We start from the raw sequence: 16,692 nt of genomic DNA on the forward strand, positions 1-16,692 counted from the left end.
TGATTTAGGTGAAATGTACATCTTTGAATTAAGTCTGTAGCTTGCAAACATAGCTGTTGGTCTGACTGCTCTTGCAAAAAACTTGTGCTGGAAGAAACTGCTTCAGCCAAAGGACAGAGATAAAGGAGAAGCCCCTTGAGCTCTGAAATGGACACACAGAGGCTGATGCGGAAAGCAAGGTCAAAATGAGCCAGGAATTCTTTATGATAAAGAAAAAATGAGCAGCAAAATCAGTAAAATGAATATGTATGAACCTATTGTGAAATTGCATGCATACGCATTTGAGAGGGAGATACAAAAGGATCTGGAGTTCCCAGAGCCACGCATGTCCTGTTAAAGGGAACGATGCCCACGTGCGTCCAGCGCTGTAATAAACACAGCGGCTTCAGAGCTGGCGCAGGAGTTGTGGAGTTCGTTCGGTTCCGCAATCCGAGCGCCCGGAGCGAGCGGCGCCGCTGCCCGCCCGGGGGAGCCGCATCCTCGGGGCGGCGCCTGCGGGGCCGGGCCCGCCCGGGCGCTCTCGGCGGCGATGGGGCCGCGCCGGCCGCTGCTCCTGGAGCCCCTCCCGGCGCTGATCCCGGCGTTGATCCCGGCGCTGATCCCGGTGTTCATCCCCGCGCTGATCGGCGCCGCAGCCGGGCGGGTGAGCGGGGCCGGGCGGGGCCGGGGCGCTGCTCCGGGGTTGCTGCTCCGGGGTTGCTGCTCCCGGGATGCTGCTCCGGGGTTGCTGCTCCCGGGACGCTGCTCCCTGGACGCTGCTCCGGGGTTGCTGCTCCGGGGTTGCTGCTCCGGGGATGCTGCTCCGGGGATGCTGCTCTGGGGATGCTGCTCCGGGGATGCTGCTCGGGGATGCTGCTCCAGGGCGCTGCTCCGGGGATGCTGCTCCCGGGACGCTGCTCCGGGGTTGCTGCTCGGGGATGCTGCTCCGGGGATGCTGCTCTGGGGATGCTGCTCTGGGGATGCTGCTCGGGGATGCTGCTCCGGGGATGCTGCTCCGGGGATGCTGCTCTGGGGATGCTGCTCCGGGGATGCGGGAGCGCTGCAGGGCGGGAGCGCCGCGGGGGAAAGGCCGGCGGGCATCGCCTGGTGATGCTGCCCTGGAGGCAGCGTCTCACTGCTGTGTGTGTGCTCCGTTTGTCACCTGTCTGCCCCTTGTCGCTTGTCTGTCCCTTGCCCCCTGCCCCTTGTCGCCCGTCTGTTCCTTGTCTCCTGCTCCTTGTCACCTGTCCCTTGCCTCCTGCCTCTTGTTGCCTGTCTGTCCCTTGTCACCTGTCTCTTGTCTCCTGCTCCTTGTCTCCTGCCCCTTGTTGCCTGTCTGTCCCTTTTCTCCTGTCCCTTATCACCTATTCCTTGTCTCCTGTCCCTTGTCACCTGTCCCTTATCACCTGCCCCTTGTTGCCTGGCTGTCCTTTCTCACCTGTCCCTTGTCACCTGTCCGTCCCCTGTCACCTGTCCCTTGTCATCTGTCTCTTCTCTCCTGCCCCTTGTCACCTTTCTGTCCCTTGTCTGTCCCTTGTCACCTGTCCCTTATCACCTATTCCTTGTCACCTGTCTGTTCCTTGTCACCTCCGTGCCCCCGGGCTTGGGCTGGATTCCCCATGATCTCTAGAGCAATCTCAAGTCCCGCTCTTAAAACTTCAAAGCTCAGCCTTTGTCTGTGCTGTTGTTACTCCTTGGCTTCCCAAAGGAATGACTAATAAGTTTTCCTGGATTTTCAGCAGAAATAGGTTGATTTTGCAGGCTTATTTGAATGTTTGTAAAAACCATGGTGAGCATCCTGGCGAGTGCAGAGTGTAGACCCAGATCTATATGACATTGTTTACACAGGAAGAATTGTTCTGCTCTGTTGGTTCCCTAGAACTCTTCCCTATTAAAGCAGAAAACCCTGTTAATTTGCATGAAGATCTGATGTGCTGCAGCTGTTACTGTGCTATTCTATACCCAGCTGCTGCAGCACTGTTTGGCAGTGAGGGTTTGTAACTGTGCCAGCCAAAGAGCTCAGTGGGGTCTGTTTGCCTTCAACTCGGTGTTTTCTGTACTGGTGTATTGATAGGACTTTTCTGTCTGGTTTTAAAATGTGCAGGATTGTGAAGATAAATATGGAAATGTTGCTGAGATGTCCAGGTCTCTGTGTTCTTATGGGATATTTATGTTATTTACATGTTTATTTATTCATAGGAATTTAGGCTGGATAAGCAAAGGTTCAGTGAAATCAGGTGAGGATGTCAGAATGTGCATTGAACCTGGAATTACACAGTGATCTTTTAAGGAGTATGGGGTGCTACAATGAGCTGATAATATATCAAAATAATTATTTTAACTCACTAATTTTTAATTCAGTTATGGTTTTAAGGTGAGAGTGTTTTGTACCTGATTTACTGGGCACCTTGCAGTGGATAGGAAAAAGCAGATAGAGAAGGGATAATCTCAGAATTGTAGCAGAACTTATCACCAGAATTTAAGTTTGTCACGTTTCATGCTGAGCAAGGGGCTTTGGTTCAAAAGGAATTTGCTGTCCTCTCACTCTAAATATGACTCAAACATAATGGTGGAAATAATGACAGAAACTTTCAGCATCACTTTTTGCACTGTGACAAAATAAGGAAAAGCTTATATGTAAAGTTAGAAAAGCAAACACAGTAGTTTCAGTGATACCACACCTGCCACAGAGCTGGGAAAAACCCCCTGCCCGTTATATCAATTTTTAACAGTGATTTGTTACAGAAAACTTACTTTGTATTTGAGGGAGACAAACTGGCAAAGCAATAGTTCTTGAGTGACACTACTTCTTGGGCTTTTTCTCATTCATCTGGAAGGCTCTGAAAGTTCCCAGCCTCAGTCCCTGTTAAACACAGGAACTGAACATTATTTTTGCCATTTTGAACAATTGAATCACCAAGGTTATCAGTAACAGCCCGAAGTTTTTAAAGAGAAGAACTGGTGAAATATGTATGTTTTCCCAAATACATATATAATAAACTATACCTTGTCTTCCTACAAACTTGGACTTCTATAATTTTTGCCTGTTGTGAACAGCTTCCATGTTCTGTGCATCCCCCTGCTTTGTCACTCTGGGAAGATGTTTTCATGTTCTGGTGGTGAGTGGCAACAAAGCAGAATTCCTGGCAGAAAGCAGAGACACTGTTTTCTCAGGGAAGGGGGGATGTTGAACTGTAAATCTGTTGGTGTGTGGCTGTGCAGGGACTCCTGCTTCACAGAACTGTGATATAGGATGGGAGAATAATTCACATTATGGACCATAATCTTTGAGAGATGTGCAGCACAGCAGCTTTGAAAAAAACTTTATAGTTTGAGTAAAGTTGGTATGGCCTGACACAACTCCAGCTGATTTGGGTAATGCTGTTATCTGGTAACTAAACTTCAACAGATTTTTTTTTTTTTTAATTAGAAGTTTATATATTTTAGACATAATTCTGTTTTTTTCCTGCCTCCAGTAGGTCTGCTAGCTCAGCAAATAGTGTCTCTGTACCTCAAGGCCTTTCCATAGAAACAGATTTTACACCAGAGACCTCAGTGACTTCATTGTGGTTTCACACACGTGAAGAACACTGCACACAAATGTAATTCCTCTTCAGATCCTCTGACTGGCAGCTTACGTTTGAAGGCAAATGTTTGAAAAGGAGATCAACAGAAATGTAGACATGTAAATTAGGATTAAAATACATGCTTAAATATCTTTGTTTAAATGGCCTTGAGTGAAAACGAAAATGAGTGTTATATGAATGGATTTTTATAGATTCATCCATTGTATTAACATGCTTTATTTTTATTATTTAAGGTACTGAAATTTAATTACACATAAAGCCCTTTCAGTTGGTGTGGAGGTTACTGTTAGCCCACTCCTCTCCAGGGACAAATTAGTTCACCTAATTTATATATAGTATAGTAATATCTGCAGTGCAAAAACAGGAAAAGGATCCAAACAATCAGAGAGTCTGGAGTCACTGACTTTGTGTGTGTAACTTCTTAGTTATTGCTTAATGCAGAGGCATTGCAAGAATCTCCCTAGTGAGTTATGAAGTCAAAGGCAAACATGGTTTACCCATTTCTATGCCAAAATGTATTGCTTAATTTGATGTGCATAGAGCTAGACTAAATTTCATGTTTAAGAATGTTTGTGCCTCTGCTGATAGACAGATGAGGCATTTTATTTCTTCTTGTAGCTGTTAAATTAAATGAAGTCTTCCAAAGTCTTAATTTTGTCCTTATAAATTTCTTTTAAATCAGCTGCCATTAGGCACTGCTACCTAGACTGAGAAGTTCTGAGCCTGTAATGCAAAATGTGCAGCATCAGGTTAGTTTCCCTTCACACAATCTGCTTGTAAGACACTGAATCACAGTTAAAACAGGATAAAATAAAGTCTTGTGAAAGATACACACACTAACAAAATGCAAAGATTGTGAGATAGAATGTGGCCTCTACTCATCAGTCTTTCAGTCCAAAGTAGCCAATGCATCTGGATGCCAGACAGAAATCTTCTATGGCCCAACTCAGACTTTACAATTGGTGAAATTGCTTGAAAATGGGGTCTACTAAATGAATTGAACCCTTCCAACTGGGAATTGGAAGGATTCCTTGGGCAAACCAAGCTAAGCACGTGTGTGTGTGTGTCTGTGTGCGTGTAAATTGTGTCTAAGCCAGTCACAACTCCCTTTTAGCTTCCCATTATGTTCTTTGAGGGCATTTGGGAAGAAACTGTCAATTATAAGTCACTGAGAGCCACAGCTCATCAGATAAAATTCAGGGAGATTGTATCAGACAGCAGAGAGATCCTTCCAAGCACAACTTCAGAGAACCAGGTGTGAACCCAGCCACTGATGGGTTTTCCTGTGCCTGCAGCTCACAGGGCAAGAGCTACAACAGAGAGGGAAGAGCATGAGATAAGAACTTTTTATTTTTTTGGCCAGGAAACCTCACCAGCAGGGTCGTTTTTGATGTGGTTTATTGTATTTCTCCTTTTTTTTCCCCTGTGTCTGCCTTATGTTTTGAAAAGGCTCTCAACTGCTATTCTTAATGAAGTTGATCATAGTGACTATAAAAATGGGATAACAACACTTGATCTTTCCTCTTCTAATAAAAAAGTAACTTAATGAAAAATAATTTTGGTGAGAGCAGAGCCCTTTTCTCCTTCTAATTTTAGTGTCAGCTCAAGTTTGCAAACAGGATGATTTATCATTATCCATCCTATGATATCTAGATTTTGCTCTGTCTTCACATTCTCAGAAAAGGTTTTTTTTGAGTAGGTTGACAAAATCTTGTTTCTGATCACAGCTAAATAAGAGTGGAATATTTCAATGAGCTGCATAAGAAAATGCTAGTTCCCTTTAAGCAATTGCTGGGGGTAGGAAACATTAATCTCCTTTGTCAGTAATGTGAAGCCACAATAGATGTTCAAGATGTTTTTCAGTAAGGCGGAAGGATATTTTCATTACCGGCCTCCCAAGACCTTGTTCCTGTTTTCATTTCTCATTTTAGCAATGATTCCTCTAAATGTGTGTAGATTATTCATGGAGCAATCTCCTCAGACTGCAATGATGCCTTAAAGCTGAGCAGTGTCACATCCTTTTTTAACAGTGCCTTTTTGGTCTAGCAGGAAACTCCTACACTTGTCCTACCTAACAGGAGCCTTTTTAAAGTGAGTGTATTTTTCCCTTTGAAAATAGTCTGTAAGTCATCAAATAATTTGACACTTGTTCATTGAGCTGTGCTGATCAGTGTGAGCTGAAATTAGGCACCCTGTATTTATTTCATGATTGTCTCTAATGCATTGAACCTGCATATTTGTCTGCACCTTCTGCAGCAGTGCTGCTTCTCAGAAGCAGCTGTGCAGTTTTTGGAGACATTATTTTCAGAACATCAAGGCCTTTCTTGCTCAGGAAGGAATCACTGAGTATCTGGACAGATAAAAGCCTTTTTCCCTTTTCTTTGGAAAGATTGACTGAAGTTTTTGAGCCACTTTACAGTAAATGTTTCTCTCACAAACCCACAGGTAGGAATTGATGTTTCTCTGGTGTTTTGTCAGCTGTTGTTTGAGCCATGGCAGCTGGGGATAAGGCACTCAGCCCCTTGGTTTGTGGGATGCAGTAGTGACAGGGTGTGATGCCAATCCCATCGTTCCACTGCACTCTTGAGCCTAAAACCTGGAGAAATCACTTTGTGGTGGATCTTTGGAAAACAAAGGAACCTCAGAAGAGTCACATGCAGCTCCTCAGCTGGTCATGGCCCTGCAGCCTCCTCTGCTCTGCGCTGTTCCACGGTGCCTTGGAAAGGGAGGTGCTTGCAATTGCACTGCTCTTTAGGTTCTTGTCTCTTTTGAGTCTCTAATTCAGGATCAGAAGGGACTTGTGAGTCATGACTTCCCCTTGATTTCTCCTAGGAATATTCATTACCTTACACACCCCAGCTGGCACAATGCAACGATCCCAGCACTGAATTCTATGATGAAGAACTTAATAAATGCTGCAGCCAGTGCCCTCCAGGTAGGTTATCATTCAAACTATTACTTTACATGGCCAAATTCATCAGTTTTCAGATGATCATAGTGTATTTGGATTACTTATACATCTAAAGTGCATCAGATTTTTGCTGTTGTAATGCATTCTTCCTCAACCAAGACAACAAAACACCATGACTGCAAAACACCTGCAAAAGAGACACATTGTCCATCAGAACTGGAATTCTCCTACAAGGTTAACTGGGCTGGGACTTATCAGGAGGTAGTTCCTGAGCTTGTGTAAACACAGCTCTGTATGAGGTTTTCATGAAAATAATTAAAGTAATTTTAGTCAACATTGGAGGGGAAGCAACTAAGGGAATTACAAAAAGTAGGCAACACAGACCCTAGCCCACTAATAAAAATACATTTTGCAAAACAGGGCGTGAAGTAAAGCTTGGTTTCTGTGCTATGATAATATCACTTATCTAAGGGGCTTTCCATTGGACAGGTCAATCTGTCATTGCTCATTAAGGGAGCTGTTGTCTTTTACTGTAAATCAGACACTGCAGAGCACAGTCACACTGGGGACAGGACTGCAGACACTGAGCTGTCACACCCTACACTCCAGGAGTGATTATAAGGGACCTGTAGTTGGCCAAAGTTATTGTCTGTGGGTTTTGGGATTGATTTTTGGGGGGGATAATAATGTTCTTTGGAGATTTTGGTCATAGAGTTTATGCAATAAGTTGCAACTATATTACTATATTAGATACAGAAAAAAACCTGCCTTTTTTTTTTCTCATTACATGCTGAGCAAAGAAGATTTGTCTCCATGAATGCTGAGTGTCTGTCAGATCCGGAAGTTTAAACAGGAAATCAGTATTTGCTGAAACAGCTGCAGTTTCTGAAATTATCTAGATAGATCTGTCAAACTTCCTTTGTTCATGACAGATGAAAGATGAGAATTCATAAGAAAAACTTTTCAGTTGTGTTATGTAGTGTTCAGTGAATCAGCCTAGATCATTAGCACGATGTAGGATGCAGAATGTAAAACTTTCATTAAGTATGGGGGAAAACAAAGTCTTTGGAAAGAATTAATTTGGCTCACCTCCAGGGCCTCTTCTTTTGAAAAACAGATTCTCCAAGCACCTCTAAACTTTTTTCAGTGTTATTCCTGCTTTCTGAGTATGTTTTCCAGGATATTTTTGTAACGGATATGAGACATTGACTTTTATCTTCTTTCTCCTTTCACACGAAAGGGAAATGGCAATTGAGGTGTTTTCTCCAAAATTAATGTTGGAATGTCCCTTTCACAGGGACAAGTGGTGTGTCACTCTTGCACCAAGAGTGACACAGGAACAGGCAGGAGGCAGCATTGTAGAAGGAACAAAGCAGGTTTCATACAAGAGAACCACAAGGTTTTTATAATGACACAGGAACAGGTGGGAGGCAGTGTTGTAGAAAGAACAAAGAAGGTTTTATTCAAGAGAACCACGTGGTTTTTATAGAGTGATATGATAGATTCTATTTGATTGGCTCGTTAACAAAACCATCTTCCTCACACACTGTCCTTGAGAAAAACAGAAAGATGAAGTAGAAAAACACCACCTGCAGATTGCTTATACTTATCAAGGTATCACATCTTTACAACTCTTTAAAAATTCTCACAAGCCACTGTGAGAAACACTCGCTGTTTCTCTCTCTCTGCCCCATGGCATCCACAGTGGTGAAGTTCCAATTCAGGCCTGTTTGTGATGTTACTTGATCTTGCCCTCTCCTGCCTGTGACAGCAGCAAGGGTCTCACTCAGGCACATCATTCTGGCACATGCCTGACTTTGGCTCTGAAACACCTCCACGTGTTCACCACAAAACAGCTTCTGTAAAGGTAAAATATTTGGGTTTTGTATTGTGGTAGCTGCACCTAAGTATGTGCTGAGGGGTTTTGGTTTGTCTTGTTTTGAATGTGTTTGGAATCCACTGAACTGAATGTAGGAAAAGGAGTCAAACATGGATGGACATAAATCAGACTTTCCCTGTAGAGACATGCAGTTCTCTACATCAGTGTATGGTGTATGACACCAATCTGATAATGTCAGTGAAGGGAAAGGATTCTACAGCTCAGAATGAGACTGAATTCCTAGTGATCTTTTCCAGTGAGATGATTTCTCTGATTTGGTTTGGGGTATTTTTCTTTTAATAGGTCAGTATAGGACAGGGAGCTGCAGTCACACAGTGGACACCAAGTGCAGCCCCTGCAGACCCAAAACGTACACAGCCATCTGGAATCATTCTCCACAGTGCTTTGCCTGCTCAGCACCCTGCAGGAAAGGTAGGCTTGGACTGGGAAAGGGGCTTGCTCAAAGACTGGGCTCGGTTTAACCTTGTCTTTTCTCCTAAGAAACCCAGGAGATTTTGTCAACCACTTGTATGGTCCTCATGCTTTGGGAATGTGTAAGATTTAGGAATCAAGGAAAAAAAATCTTGCAGGGAGCCCTGGCTCTTTTTCTTTTTAAGTCCTAAAAATGAGGACTTATATTATTAAAAACTAAGGCACTACATTGTCGTGAAGAAATGCTTCACACCATATGCATGAATTGCAAATCTCAAAGTTTATTGAAAACTCACACATATTATACTGGTGTTAATGAAGCTTATACATATTGCAAAAGCTGAGCTCATTATTGGCTAAAGCACACTTAGATTAACCACACCTACTTCTATGCTCTAATGATTATTTTGTTGATATGTTTACATTCTTCTAGCTTCTCTACCTAGGATATCTACATTTTCTGGCAAGCGATTTTCTCTCCCATCTTCCCGTTTCAGCGAAGGTCACTGTGACCTTTGTCAGTGATTGGACATTGGTTGCATAATCCCCAGCTTGTTTCTCCTATCTTTATCCAACGGTATCACATCGAAATGTCCTTTCTCAGCTAACCAATTATCCAAAAAGCTCTCTACACTACATCACTAAAACATTCCAAATGCCATCAGTAGAATAAGCTCCTGCTTATAACATCCCATCAAGAGACCTTAATACCTGACTTGAACATGGGTAAATGGATAATTACATTTCCAGCATCCTGTCATTCCTCATTTTGTCTGCTGAAGTGACAACAGCAAACATGGATTTATTTTGCAAAATAAACCAGGTCTGTTTTGCAAAGCAGCAGTCAGTGAGAGCACACTGGTTCTGTTCACTGAAGCAGCTGAACAGTACCCAAGGTAGAACATTGTACCAACACCTGTACTTTGGGCTAAGAGATCACCTGCATCAATGAACTCAGTCATGCTGTTCTCCATCATTTCTAATGGAAATTGGTGGAGAACATTATATCCTTGATTCACTGACAAGTAAGTTTTAAGGATACAGTCTAAGTTGAAAGGACCTTTGGTCTTGTCTAAGTAGATAATCTTACAAAAGCTGCTTAATTACAAGATGAAAATATCTGTAGTAAAATCTCCAAACACATTAAATACAGTGACATGATCTGCACAGACTGAAAATCTCATGTGGCCCCCAGGTACGGCAGTGGTGAACACAAATGGCCACATTTGGGGTTATGACAAAATATAACACAACTGCAGGCAAAGAGTTTTAAATGTGCACTCTGCAGGTACAAATTTCTCCTTGCCTGGAGAGAGAAAACTCTTTGAAAACGTAGACATTGGGGCATGTAACACATTTGGTTTATGGTGCTATACAAACCCAAAACTTGTATGTGAACATCACCTCATGTTCACTCGAAACATTGCAGGCTGTGATTTTAAATGCTGTCAATGACATCTTCCTTTATTTCTGTTTTAAAACCAGGGCTTGTGCAGAATCAAACGTGCACAAGGTCCCAGGACAGGATCTGTAGCTGCCCACCCCACAAGTATTGTGTTTCCAAGCTGGATGAGTACTGTGAAGTGTGTAGAACACACAAAAAATGTGGCAAAGGCTACCGGGTTTCCAGAAGAGGTAATTTGATTTTGATTTGATTTGATTTGATTTTGATTTTGATTTTTGATGAGGTAATTTTAATTTTAATGTGCACTCTGCTTACTGCACATTTATTCTGGCCTGACTCCCTTCAGCTGTGCCTCCCTTTTTAGGGTTTATTCTTACATTCTAAGCAAGTGGGCACTAACCAGAGTAACTGTGTTCTCCAGAGGTATATCCAAAGTGACAACATGTTGCAATTTCTTATTGTCATATATCAAAAAGTTCCCAATGCAACTTAATCTTCGTTTTGCTCTGCTGGGTGATTTATTCTGTACAAGTGGCTGAGATCCAAGACCACTTAATCACTCCTCAAATCCTTGAAAAAGGGCTTCAGGTGGAATTTTGGGTACAGTAAATAATGATGACTCTATTCTGTCCTGCAGAATTGATCTGGTTTTATTAGTTGATGGAATCTACTACCCTGATAATATATCTGTCTCAAAATGATAAATCATTTAAAAATATTTGAAACGCTAAACATTTAAAAAAAATGAGGAATCATTTTGAGAAGATGCAGAATTCAACAGCATGGTAGTCAGCCCAGTGAAAAGCTCAGCTTTGTCTGCAGCACCACATTTGAACCTTTAATGGCACCAAACTTAGAGCTGGTTGATCTTCTCTTCGGGTTGGGTGCATCAAGTGAATGTCTTCTGTGACAGTCTCAGACTGCATTTTTGCACTGCTTCTGAGTCACTGCTGGGATCTCTTGCAGACCCTGATTATTCATTCTTGTTTCTCACCAGACAAGTAACTGGAGTTTTCCTCTTTCTTTAAAGGGACAGACAGCACAGACACAGAATGTGAACCTTGTCCTCCTGGCACGTTTTCCCCTGAGGAATCCTACAACACCAGCTGCACGCCCCACACCGTGTGAGCCAGTGTTCTGTCCAAGAGCAGCCTTAACTGTGCAGGGCTTTCTGTTGTTCCTAACTTCTCTTTTGGTCTCTTGCAGTTGTAAATCAGTGGCTGTCCCTGGGAACAGCAGGAATGACACTGTTTGCAGTGGGTCAGGAACAGCCACAGTTCTGCCTCACACCATTTTGAACCTACTTGTGACCCAAAGCCCAGCTTCCCACAAAGCTGAAATAATAACTCAACCTGTCATGTTAAACTCTGTAGCTGACCTGTCCCACATCACTGGTGAGCTTTAACTCATTTAAAGTCACTTTTGTCTGCTCAGGAACCAAGCTTATATTTAGTTCTCAGTGTCTTTCCAAAACCAGTCACCAAACAGAACCTCAGAAGAGCTCAATTAATTCAATGTGACACAGCTTGTAGTGAACTGCATTTTTACCCATGCCTCTGCATTCTATGGTCCTTGTAAATCTGGAAATATTTCTAAGAAACCCCAAACTAGACTATACAAGGCATTTCCTGATAATTGCTGCTATAGCTGGTAGAAAAGGTTGTATCTTAAATTCTGGATTGAGGCAAACCTGACCTGGTGAGAGGTCTGTGAGTCTCCTGTCAGCCCTTCCTGAGACAGAAGGTCCTGACAGCATTCTGAGGTGTGGATGTGCTCTCTGCTGTTCACAGCCCATGAATGCAGAAGGCTGAGATGTTTAGGAGCTTTTTGAGTACTTGGCCTTGTATGTGACAAAATTTTGCTTGCCCAGAGAAATACCTTTTGTGACCAAGGCCAAAAGTCTGTCCTCACTTTTCAGGAGAGGAGAATTCAGTTTTATGAAGTAGTGGTGACTGAAATGAGACCTTGGTGTCTGACCATTGAGGCATCAAATGTGAATGTCAGACATACACAATACTTGCAAATTTAGCTTTTGTAGTGATGCACAGAAACTACAAAACAACCTTTTTCTAATTAGATCAAGCTGCTAAATAATTTCTTCTTTTTATTTATTTTCAGGAGCAGTAGCAGGGCCATTGTTATTGGTCCTGGTAATTGCTATCTTGGGGTATTGCTTAGTCTCAAAAAAAAAAGGTAAGATTCATGAAGTGAAAACAAGCAAATCTGTAAAACTGTGAAGTGTTGCCTTATTTCCCATTAACCTGACTGAAATTAGTGTTTTAGAAGATGCCAGCTTTCTTCAAATCTGTCTTGCTCCTCAGATTTTAGGTAATTGTCTAAATACACAACAGCCTTGGAGTTGGACAACTGTGCAACAGTTGTGCTCCTGCTGAAGCTTGTTAAATATTTGGTACCTCATCATTTAAATATTAGATTATTTCAAGTGTTATAATTAAACAGACATGAATGTGGTTTATTGTCTCCAATACCTTTTCTCACTGACACTATACAAGAAAAATTATGAATTAATGCTGAGGCTTCTCTTTGCTTCCTGGCTAAATTTAAGTCCCAAAATTCATGGAATACAGGTTTCAATGTTTTTAAACTGTGTGTAATCAATGTACATTTGAAGTTTATTCCAGGAGCAGGGGATGCCTCAGCCTAGTTTAGGGTGCAGCTGGTGCAAATGGGGCAGGTTTGGGTGTTAATAAACTGTCTTTGCTCACTGGCAGCCCCTGTGTACTCTGCAGCAGCTACAGAAGCAGGTTTGGTGAGTGTCCTCTCTTTCCATCTCTTCCATTTCTTTACAAGTTACACAGAAATCATAAACTCTCACCTAATTACCAGTAGAAATAAACTGCACAGCAGCAAGAAAACTGCAGTGAGAACAGGGTGGTTTGGTCCCCAAGCCAGGGTGTAAGATGGACCATTTCTATCCTACACAATGTCCCACCATCTCTATGTAAGGCTGACAACAGCAGTAAAACCCAGGTGGGCTTTTGAAAACTACATCTGACAGCCTTTGGTCCCTAAGTAATCAGAGCAGTGCTGGGGGTGCCTTCAGGATCTGGGTTCATTCTGTTGAAGCCCTAAGGAGCTGTTATGGACTTGACTTGCACTCATCACTATGCAAATGAAATAATTACAGAATGGCTTGGATTGGAAGGGACATTAAAGCTCCTCTAGTTCCAATCATCAGTGGTTTCTTTAGCTGCCAAAATGCTGACCAGTTCTTTGCTAGTGGGTTGCTTGGTTTTTATTTTTGGTTTTTATTTTTGGTTTTTGTTTGTTTTTTTTTTTTTTAATATTAACATTTTACTTTTCTCTGCAAATGTTCCAGCCTTTTCCCCCTCCAGAAAAACAGTGTGACAAAAAAGTCAGAGATCCAAAATTGCAGAACTCTGGGAGTTCTGAACAGGAACAACAGCATCTCTTGGAAACTTCTGGGTCCAGCAGTAGTATCCTGAATCCAAGTGGATCTGCAACCATCAGTGTAATAAGTAGAGAGAATTATGAAAATAAAAACTCAGGAGGATTTCAGCAGCAACATTCACCTCCTGAAGGTTCTAAATTCCTGAGTGGAGACAGACACAGCTCTGCAAGTTCAGGTAGTAATGATTCTGAATGATCCAGAACCTCTTGATATTTAGCAATTATGAGTCTTTTTAGCAGAAGTCTAAATGGCAGGATAAAACATCTGAGTCCTGTTCAGCAGAGAGAAAATTCAGTAACTTTTGAAAAGAAAAAAATTATTGGTTTTGTACAAATACAAATGAGTGTATTGCCAACCTGAGACAGTAAAGAGAGTTTCCTCAGTGGACAAACAGGAATTTAGGGGCTGGAGGATCAGGTGGTTGGCACTTACCTGTGAGTGGGAGAAGAAGCAGAGGGAGCAGTTACAAAAGAACATTGTCAAAAGCATTTGAAATGACAACAGATGGGCAAGGGATTGTTTGCAATCCAGGTCTCTGCATTAATTTTGGTAGCCTTTTTATTTCTGGGCAGATACGTGGATTTTATGGCACCAAAATGTTACAGAACCAACTCAACCAGCTTGACTAAATTAAGTGAAGAAAAAAGATATTTAATGTCTATTTTATCTGTAAGTCAAAGAGCTGGATAAAGAATCCAGCTGCCCTATTCTGGTTTCATTCCTCTGTTTTGTGTTCGTTTGACAGAACATTCTGGTAACGGAGGCACGCAGGTGAATGTGACGTGCATTGTTCAGTTTTGTAGACCAGAGTGCAGCTCCCAGCTCCCTGAGCAGATCAGCTCAGCTGGCAGGGACAATGGGCACACTCCCTGGAGGTCCCCAGCAGGGGAAGAAACCCTCCTTTCCAAAGAAGAAAATGCCTTGAACAAAGAAACCCAAATTCACATCACAGTGGAAAATGAGGACAATTTACTTCAAGACTTACTTCCAGAAGAAAAGAAGGTTCCTCTGGGCATTCAAGATGCTGGGATGAAAACCAGTTAAAGGAAATTCACAGATCATATGCTGATTGACTGATACAATTAATCAAACAATCTTGTCTTATAAAACAAACATTATGGTCAATGAAGCTTTCTCGCAGAGATTTCAAATTTCAGATGAATACAGACACTGATGCTTTCGAGGTTTTTAGTGTCTTCTGTCACTTTGTGGTTTAAAAGAAAAAGCATTGAAACTTTTTAAAATTGAATGGCCAACTCCTCCCTTTCTTCTGTGATACCCTAAGAGGATCTTTATCAGACTTGAAAAGGAATATTTTTCAAACTTTATGCCGTTTTCTCCTGAGACTTCTTGTGATGATGATTTTTATTCAAGGTCTGCCACGTGCCAAGAACATGGATGTGACCAGCACTTCTAAGGGACTGGAGTTAAATTATCATTCTTTCAATGCTCAGGAATCATCCATTTGATTTAAATTTTAAAGCTATCAGTTCCTATCCTGTATTTTAGTTGTCATACTTTCCCTCACCCTCCTGGATATTTCTTTTATTATTAAAGTTTCTTTTTTCTCATTATCAGACCAGATTTCTTAAGAACATATAGGATATCAGGAAGTGAAATCTTTTACACAAGCTTTTTTTTTACAACTAAAATTACAACTGTTATGTCTAAACAACAGTATTTCATTGCCTGTACATAGTTCATTTGTTTTAGAAGGGAAAACCTAGACTGAACTGTTGTTATCTTGGAGTAGGAAGTAAGTTCCATTTGTTGACAACCTTAGAGTTCGTCACCTTTGTGTCCTGGCTGAGGTAACATGTTTCCCCAATTGATCCTAATCTCATTTTTGAGGTAAACCATAAATCCAAAATATTTTCCCTGTGTTCAGTGACTATTAGAGCAGATCCCTGTGATTATCTTTGCCAGAGAGCTCCGTGCCCTCAGGTGGCAGAGCATCATCTGTAATAAATGGAATTTACTCAAACCTCAGAACCTGAAAATCCTGCTCTTCTTCACTGCTTGATGATGCTGAAGCTCCAACCCTCTCTTACAGAACATTAGAGGAGGTTCCTCTTGAATTAAGTGGTTTGGAAGCCAATATTCAGGAACCCACTTCCCATAATTATATTTTACATCTGTGACTTAACTGCCAATTGTGGTGGCTGTGTTCAACCAGAATCTGCAATCCAGAGTCTGAATCCCATGGGAGTGAAGTCATAGAGTGACACATAACCCTTGTCTCATGCCATAAAAACACTGCTGGACTATGTGCTCCCTTTACTCCCACTGAACTGTCCTAATCTATCTCAAGACAGGCACAGTGGTTATTTCTGAGGCCTGAGATGGAAAAGGATCTTTTGGAATAAAATTGCTATAAAGGAGTATTCAGATTCTAAAAATACAAATTTTAAACTTCCACAAAAGCTATGGTATCATATAAGCTGTAATATTTCTGGGACTGACGCACAGGTCGGTAGTTCTACTATGAAGAAGCTTTTTGCAAATCTGTGTTAAACTTACACTTGAAGGTATTTTTCAGGAAAGACTTGGAAAATGGGCAAATTGTAACTACTTCAGAACTGAAGGATTTAGGCAAGAACCTCATTTTTTACACCTCTTTGAGCCCATTTTCGTGAAAGCGGCGCAGAAACCTCGGGCGTGTTCCGGCCCCAAACCCGCCCTGTTTGAGCCCATTTCCGTGAGGGCGGTGCAGAGAACTCGGGGGTGTTCCGACTCCAAACCCGCCCTGTTTGAGCCCGTTTCCGTGAGGGCGTGTTCGGACTCCAAACCCGCCCCGTTCGAGCCCATTTCCGTGAGGGCGGTGCAGAGAACTCGGGGGGGTTCCGACTCCAAATCCGCCCTGTTCGAGCCCATTTCCGTGAGGGCGCGTTCGGACTCCAAATCCGCCCTGTTCTAGCCCATTTCCGTGAGGGCGTGTTCCGACCCCAAACCCGCCCCGTTTCAGCCCATTTCTGTGAGGGCGGCGCCGAGGCCTCGGCCGTGTTCCAATCCCAAACCCGCCCCGTTTGTGCCCATTTCCGTGAGGGCGGCACGGAGGCCCCGGTT

At 42.5% G+C, this 16,692-nt stretch overlaps 1 protein-coding gene across 1 annotated transcript; it reads left to right on the forward strand.

The window, feature by feature from the left end:
- The first annotated feature begins 354 nt into the window (after positions 1–354).
- Positions 355–15,197, forward strand: LOC129129927 (tumor necrosis factor receptor superfamily member 1B). The gene is made up of 10 exons (XM_054648055.2): positions 355–643; positions 6,399–6,501; positions 8,660–8,788; positions 10,274–10,423; positions 11,224–11,317; positions 11,400–11,587; positions 12,312–12,386; positions 12,926–12,963; positions 13,534–13,801; positions 14,372–15,197. Exons 1-10 carry the CDS (start codon positions 530–532, stop codon positions 14,668–14,670), a joined length of 1,458 nt encoding a protein of 485 aa, XP_054504030.2. The 5' UTR covers positions 355–529; the 3' UTR covers positions 14,671–15,197.
- The last annotated feature ends 1,495 nt before the right edge of the window (positions 15,198–16,692 follow it).

Source organism: Agelaius phoeniceus, chromosome 24 (assembly GCF_051311805.1).
Source record: "Agelaius phoeniceus isolate bAgePho1 chromosome 24, bAgePho1.hap1, whole genome shotgun sequence".
NCBI classification, from domain to species: Eukaryota; Metazoa; Chordata; class Aves; order Passeriformes; family Icteridae; genus Agelaius; species Agelaius phoeniceus.